This window comes from Lactuca virosa, chromosome 2 (genome assembly GCF_052849685.1).
Source record: "Lactuca virosa cultivar CGN04683 chromosome 2, Lactuca_virosa_CGN04683_v6, whole genome shotgun sequence".
NCBI lineage: Eukaryota > Viridiplantae > Streptophyta > Magnoliopsida > Asterales > Asteraceae > Lactuca > Lactuca virosa.
Window position 1 is genome coordinate 5,642,209 of NC_136427.1, and position 8,388 is coordinate 5,650,596.

At 33.2% G+C, this 8,388-nt stretch overlaps 1 protein-coding gene across 1 annotated transcript; it reads left to right on the top strand.

The window, feature by feature from the left end:
• The first annotated feature begins 649 nt into the window (after nucleotides 1–649).
• On the top strand, nucleotides 650–3,696 carry LOC145157221 (protein FAR1-RELATED SEQUENCE 5-like). The gene is made up of 6 exons (XM_079076290.1): nucleotides 650–881; nucleotides 1,102–1,296; nucleotides 1,657–1,903; nucleotides 1,973–2,231; nucleotides 2,352–2,987; nucleotides 3,073–3,696. Exons 1-6 carry the CDS (start codon nucleotides 650–652, stop codon nucleotides 3,694–3,696), a joined length of 2,193 nt encoding a protein of 730 aa, XP_078932416.1.
• The last annotated feature ends 4,692 nt before the right edge of the window (nucleotides 3,697–8,388 follow it).

Consider the following 8,388-nt stretch of genomic DNA (forward strand, 5'->3'; position numbering starts at 1 on the left):
ACAGGAAGAAGCAGAGTGCAGAGGCATGAAATCGATTTCATGATGAGGCGTACCTGATGAGAAGAGGAGAAGGAGTCGATCGGTGGGGGCAGAGGCGTGAAAGAGGAACATAGGAAAGGGCACAACCGGAAATGTTTCTCCCTTTCTCAGTCAGTCCGTTGTTTTCTTCTTACTGAATCAGACCTTTCTTTCCCCGTCAGATGGCAAAAATCAATTTATCAAACACATTTAGCTAACCGAGTCAGCCAAAAATGTATGACCCGACTCAGTCAGACGCAAATCAAACAGGGCCTAACATTTAATATATATATATATATATATATATATAATTAAGTTCAAATGAGAACCATTTTTAAAGTGAGAACATGAGGACAAATCTCAGCCAATCAATATATATAATTAATTAAATATAAAAATTATAATATTTTACATTAACAAAGGCAAGGTTTGATTGTTTAATCAGCTTTAAAGAATATATCAATCAAACTCATATAATTAAGGAACGTTTTATATTATATCTATCAAACATTTATGAATTCTTCAATCATCAATCGTGTGTATCAATCGTGTGTGTCAGTCCTCAATATTAGCAACCCGAATCGGATATTCAAGTTTAGTTGGTCTGAAAGGTGTCCATAAGATTCCATTAATGGATTTGTCATTCTGCAACGAGTTTGATGATATAAACGCGATCAATGAAGAGGACGAGATCAATTACGCTCAAACTGCATCAGTCGAGGACGATTTTTTGTCAAGTGATGATGAATTTTGTTCGACTGATGATGATAATACCGCATTTGGGAAAGTCGACATCATGGCTGACCAAAATCAACGAGATTTCACATTTCTTGAAAATATTGATCAATCTATTCAAGTTCCTGGTATGTTTTTTTTAAGTTTGTTAAAAAAATGTGTCGATTACATTACACAATTTGGTATATTGTTAGAATACTATCAAAAAATTGACATTCAGTATCGTATACTATATATTTAAGCTTATTTCATTAATTGACATTTCAGTATCGTATAATATCTATTCAAGTTTATTTGATTTGTTGATTTGTTATTTGTATTATGTTATTAACTTGTCATGATTATTAGATGTTACAGACATTGATCAACACTTGGTAATAGCTGGTAAATCGTATTGGATTCCTTATGTCCCTCATGATCTCAAGCCAATAATAAACCATAAATACCCATCTGATGATGCAATTGAAGACATGTACAGAAGATATGCATGTGCAGCATGTTTTGATGTTAGAAAGTCAACAAACAAAAAAAGCGTGGTGTGGTGTACATGAAATATCTGCTATGTAACAGGGAAGGTTTCCCAAATACATCTCCTGTTGATACTTTGGACCCAAAAACAAGTAAAATTAAGAGAAGGGTTGACACTAGCAGGATCGGATGCAAGGCACGTATACGATTTAAAATTTTTCCCGGAACTACCAAATGGTTGTTATATGAATTTGAAGAAAAACACAATCATCCACTTATACGAAGGGACCATATGTTGTTTTCACGTCATCATAGGCAGCTGGATGACACTCAAAAATCTTTCATTCTTACAATGTCTACTCAGAATATTGGTGCAACCTTGCACCAAAGCTCACAGGCTGTATACAAGTATTCTTGGTGGATATAATTTTGTAGGCGGTCTAATTGATGACTTCAAAAATTACATGAGGGATCTCAATTGCTTTATAGGTGGTAGTGATGCTCAGATGCTAGTGGACAAGCTGAATAACAGAAAAGAAAATGTTAAGAATTTTTCTTTTGAGTATCGAGTTGAGAATAAGCAGTTGAATGCTCTTTTTTGGGCAGATGAAACATCCAAGATAAATTATAAAGAGTTTGGTGATGTAGTTTCTTTCGATGCTACTTTCCGAACTAACATGTTGTAAATGATTGTAGTTTATTATATTTCTATTTATTAATAATATACATATTAATTCAAATACTTTTACAGGTACCATATGGTTTTTGTCCCATTTACTGGAATTGATAATCACAAGAGGTGTGTCACTTTTGGTGCTGGCTTGTTAAGCAGAGAAGACACTGATTCCTATGTATGGTTGTTGAAATCTTTTCTTAAAGCTTTTGGCAAACAACCATTGTTGGTTTTATCCGACCAAGACCCTGCAATGAAGAAAGCCATCGAAACTGTTTTCCCACAATCGATTCATAGGCTTTGCATGTGGCATATCACATCTAAATTGCCATTGAAGGTATTTATTATTGTCTATGTAATACAATTTTACCAATAAAACAATCATTTTTTGGTGTATTCAAATCAGAATGTATTGGTTTTATAGTTGATTACATATATTACATTTACAAATTCACAGGTTTTTTTGAACATTGTCAACAATCCAGAATTTCGTAAAGAGTTCAACTTCTTGATACGGAATTCTAGGCTTGAAGTTGATGACTTTGAGGTAGGGTGGAAGTCATTATTGAATGAATATAAGCTCACCGATAATAAATGGTTGGATGATATGCATGGATTAAGACATTTCTGGGTACCTGCATTTTTCAAGCATGTACCTTTATCAGGATTAATGCGAACCACATCTCGTTCTGAAAGTGAGAATTCAACATTTCGCCAGAACACGCATTATGGTTCTACTCTTGTCCATTTCATGATTTCATTTGAAGCTGCTATGGAGAAGCAAAGATTCACTCAGTCATCTTTTGACTTCAAAACTAACGACAAACATCCAACAATGAGGACACCATTTGAGATCGAGAGGAATGCCTCTATGTTTTACACTCGCACTGTTTTTCGTCAAGTTCAAAATGAAATGTACTTGTCTATGGTTTCATGTACTCAAATTTCGATCATCACATTTGATGATGTTGATGAGTGTCTTGTCAAGGAATTTATTCATTACATTCCTTCTAATGCAAATGCTTCTCAACTTGATCCAGAAGTTGAAAATGATGATCAATGGGATATACCTATACGTGAGTCTACTTACAAGGTAATTTCTCTTGAAACTTGTACTCTTACTCTTTTAAGTTTCATATATTTTTTTTAATAACTTTTAGTCACTTTATTCAATACAGGTTACACACAATAAGTCTACACAAACATTTACATGTCCTTGTATGAAGTTTGAGCAATTTGGTTTTTTGTGTCGCCACATTTTTACCGTAATTAAGACATATAACATCAAAGAGATTCCTTCCAAATATTTACTCAGACGCTGGCAGAAGGACATCATCCCCACAAAACTATTGAAAAAGTGTTTTCGTTATGCTGATTCTGACGAGAATACCCAAAGAGTTGCACTTGATATATTTTCTACTGTTGACAACTGTGTATCTTCTCTCAGCAATAATCACACCAAATTGAAAGAATACTTGGATGAAATAAAGCAGCTTGAAGCAAAGTTCCTTTCCAATTTCATAACTCATGATAAAGGAAACAAGAATAAAGAGTTCGAAAAAACACTTGGTGTTACCATTCCCACTAGTGTGGATATTCAAAATCCTGGAGAAATCCGCAACAAAGGAAGTGGTACTAAAAAAAGAATGAAAAGTTTGAGAGAGGTTGCAACAGAAAAATCAAAGGGTTCCAGATGCAGTTATTGTCGCAATGGCAACGATCATGATTGGCGAAATTGCCCTGTAAGGAAAGAAGATGAGAAGAACAACATTTTCAAAGAACGTCCCGGGAAGAAGAATTAATTATATTTAGCATTTGTTTTTATTTTTTTTAATTGTGCGTTCATGTACTAAACTTAAATTTTTTTCTTTACATCTGCTTGTTTTAGATTTGTCATATTCATATTACAGACATGTTTGAATGCTAATAAGAACTTTGTTTGTCGTTTATATTGTTTTGCATTTCTCTATATATGTTATTTTTATCTTAGTCTATTGTAATTTTTTATGTACAAATTTATTCATCATTGAATGATATTAGTATTCATACTATTACAGAACTTAAAAAAATATTAACTTTATGTTGTGTTGCATACATAAAAATATGACGTATTATGCAAAACCCCTCGAAAAGAGCATACTCACAATGGCATTCATTTATAATACTACATACATTATCAAGTACTACAATTTCATCACTTAATGTACATATCTTGTACGGTACCGTATACACGTTTATTGTGTTTTCAAAAAAACTTGTACACATTACATGTACATATAAGTGTCAACAAAAATTGTACATATATTGCTAATTGCGAATTTATAATGATTTGGTTGTTCTACTTAAAGCTTTGGATTACATATACTTTCTTGAATTTACAGTTTTGGATTATACAACATTCAAATCACATTCCACGACATGTCCATTAAAGTAAAAACTCTAAAAAAAATTAATTGCTAAAAGTCGAATGCAGTTTTACCTTAGACTAAATCATTTCAGACACATTGATCAAACAGTCAACACATAGTCAACATAATAATCCATACATAACTAGTAGTAATAAGGGTTCAAACCGCAACCAACATAATAACTTTAGACACATAACAAAAACAGATCCATACTACATTAACCCTAAACAAAAACCTACCATCCCACCAAATAAAACTGTTTGTCAAAACAATACTAACCAACAAGTCAGACCCAAAAAAACAAGCACCTTCCCCATCAGCTTTTAACCAATTGCTTCATCAAAGACTACTTTTAGATTCTCCTGAACTATTTTCTTCCTTGTCGCCTTATCCATTTTAACAAACTTTGCATACTCCTTTTCAAAATCACACTTCAAAATATTATGATCAGACAAAAGCAACCTCACCAAATACTTGTACCTTAACTTCTGTAAATACATATCTTGTGTTTTTAAATCCACAACTAGCCCACAATCCCACTTTGATGTTTGATCCCCCATAAAACTCTCCATATGTCGCATAAGGTAGATTCCACCATCATCTGAATGATTGTATGTTTGACACTTCATTTTCAACACCACCACATTCCTTGTCATCGGGGTCTTCACCCTCTTCTTACAGACATCATTTAGAAAACGGCAGAAAATTTTTTGCTGTTAACAAAACATTACAGAAAATCATTAATTATGTAACACAAATTGTACTAACCATTAACATAATTATATAAACATATATTAAGATTAATTATCTTATTTTCATACTTACCAACATACGAGGTATGTTCCCATAGACCGACTCAACTGTCCCCACCAATCTCCTTTGATCAGTTATCAAAAGTGAAAAACTTTTAAGGTTAAAACATATGAGGTAGTAATTCCCATCAACAATGGGGAAGAAAACCTACAACATATTAGTCAACATATAACACTTAATAAAAAATAAATAAATGTAATATCACATTTTAATCATCATATTTCTATTACCAAATCCACGTTTTTCATCTCAGAATCAGTTGTAAGATCTTCAATTGCTGAGGAGACCATAACTTCAAACTCCTTGTATCTCACATCTTCATTTACCCTCTCGTCAAACATTGATTCACGCTGGGCATTACAATTAAACAACACAATAAGTAACATTAAATTTTTAAAAAACTGTTATTATATTTTTAAAAATAAAGCATACCAGTGTGCCTGTTGTAAAAAAAAGTCTAGAATATGACGACTCAGCCTTACTCTCTTCCAATTTGTTTAGTACAACACTCCAACAGTCGATTACATTTGAATGAATATTAACTTTTGCTGCAAGAGTTCTGGCATATTGTAGATGCATTCCAAACCCTTCTTTTGATTCCCATACGAGCTCCCTGCATTTTTCATGGTTGTATACATCAGATATTTTACACAACATTAATCATAAAAAAAACAAATAAACAAGTATGCAACTACACGTTTTATCCATTCCTAATCCAATAATAGCTTGTGCAACCAGTATTTCTTTTTGCTCAACTGAATCTTTCAAGTCCACAACTCTTTGTACAAAAGGTGACTTCAATGTAGGCCCATGCTTCATTTCTCTTTTTTCTCTCATTTTAATCCCTACTACAGCTTCAACATTTCTCTTTGTCCTTTTAAGACATTCCTGTTCAACAATTGCATCATCTTTACCTTCATTCCCTTTCGCAATATTCATCTCATCTACACATTCATTAAGTCTAGCTTCAAACGATGGACAATCATTATTAAACATACTACTCTTTTTAGAGCGGTTCCTTTCTATTTCATCAGCTTGCTTTATCCGACCAGGTGTTAATATACAAGGAGAATCAAAAGTAGAATTCCCATTGTACATTACAACTTCCATTCCTATATTCTGTTGCGGTGTACCACCATGATGCTCAAACAGAACCTTATCATTGCACATACCAGTTGGCTTCACAATTGTCGGGGACATTCCTTCCATTCCATGATATGAAGCATCTACATTCGATTCAGAATGAACTTTTCGTCCACTAAGTAAATCCTCCCCCATCTTATTTGTCAAATTAGTAATCATTTGGTTCATATCCTCATCTTTTTGTCCTCCTTCAGTTGCCTTCACACTCGTACCATCAACCTCCATTCTATCTTCATGCCCTTCAGCAATTAAGGCTTTTAGTGTTGTCCCATTAAATATGTCAACAACCTTCTTAATCACTGCCTTCATTTTATCATTATTCGGATGCATTTCCATACACATCAAACTACTTGCCTCTACAACCTGCTTCTGCTCAACCAACCTGCCTACCATACTCTCAATAATCCCACAACTCTCCTACAATAAAAATAAATGAACTGTTACTTTAACAATCTAATATATTTTTATACTATACAATTAACAAACCATAAAATAAATTAATTACTATACATATTATATTTATTATACAATAATTTTACCTCAACTGATCTATCTTTTGAATGATCTTGATTCATCATCGCATCATAAAACACACCATCCACATTTTCCCTTAAACTTAGATTTCCAAATACACCCCTGCTTACTTCATATTCTTCTAACACTCTAAGGTGCTCTGAATCAATTTCTGTGATGAAGGGCACGCAAATTTACATCTTCACATATCACTCTGTCTGCATACGCCATCTGCACAATTATATTCAATAATTTTCTCATTACACATAATTTTTAATGATAAAAAATTAAAAGATTAAATCAATATTCAATATCATACCATTAGAAGCGCTACAGGCCCTGTGAAGTAGCAGTTTTTGTCAGTTGGCCTCCATTTATTCTTGCTTTTTCCTAAACAGTCCACTATGTACTCACACCGGTTAATCCTTGACACATCTTTGCATTGAATTAACTTTTCAATAAAATTAATTCTACAAGACCCCATTGTCTCTGTTTCAGCAAAAGTGTTAATGAATAACGTCAAGAAATTCAGCTTAAACAACTCATCCGCAATATTTGTTTTCCTTATATTCTTCAAATAGTTCCCATTATAATAATTTCCCTTCCCATATTGTCCTTTCCAAGCTTCAAACAAAGGATCATTCTTATCACATTCATCCAGTGTGTTAAAATCCAAACCCTTATTCGGAAGTCCAAACATAGCTTCTACTGTCTCGTTTGTTATGGCCACTTCACCACTTTTAACCCTTATGGAACAAGAACCTGTTGTGAAGCTATCTACAACAAAATATGCTAGCTTTCCAGGTAGTGTATCAATCTTCATTCCCAGAAAAGATCCAAAACCCATATCACGTACCATTTCTCTCTGGCTCTTTGACAAACATTTCATGGCTAGATACAAAGAATTTGGAGATATACGAGTACTCAACCTTTGAAATTCAGTTCCTACCTTCCCTTCTTTACATTTTCCTTCAGCTCCAATTACTTTTTTCCCTTTCATGTTAACCTTTTTATCATTAACACTCTTGTCAACCCTTTTCCTTTTCATTGTCCTTTCATTCTTTCCAGAACCCACCTCATTTTTCTTCTCAACAAAATCATCATCACTTGAGTCATTCTTATATGATTTTCCATTGCTTCTCTTTTTGGGTAATTCTAGTTTTCCCCCCACCAGGTACTCCTTTCTTCCCTGCACTTCTCATAGATTTATTTCCTTCAACTACACGGATGCTTGATGACCCTGTACATTTCAATAAAAAATTATCATTCTTACATTTTACACATTGTATGTACATACTTTATCCAATAACTAATGTACCTAAAACAAAATCATTATCTCACATATTGACAAATTAATACAAATTCATAACAGATTAATCACTACAAGCCGTTTTTATCCCATATTCGCCCATGAATACATACTCATGTGCCAAAAAACTAATCCCTCATAAAATGTACTCATAACAGACTACATAATTACTTCCTATAACAATACACATTCACTTCCAGATTACTCATTCACTTCCACATTCATTATAGATTCCTCATTCCATTAATCAATTACAAACTGTAGGCATAAAACTTATCCTACAAAACTTGATTCAGATTCAATACAGG

What these genes read in the sequence shown, in the direction of transcription:
- LOC145157221 (XM_079076290.1), top strand. Translation starts at nt 650, where the DNA reads ATGGATTTGTCATTCTGCAACGAGTTTGATGATATAAACGCGATCAAT. An exon ending in TCAATCTATTCAAGTTCCTG is followed by an intron (nt 882 to 1,101) that starts GTATGTTTTTTT and finishes CATGATTATTAG; the next exon opens with ATGTTACAGACATTGATCAA. An exon ending in CAAAAAAAGCGTGGTGTGGT is followed by an intron (nt 1,297 to 1,656) that starts GTACATGAAATA and finishes ATAATTTTGTAG; the next exon opens with GCGGTCTAATTGATGACTTC.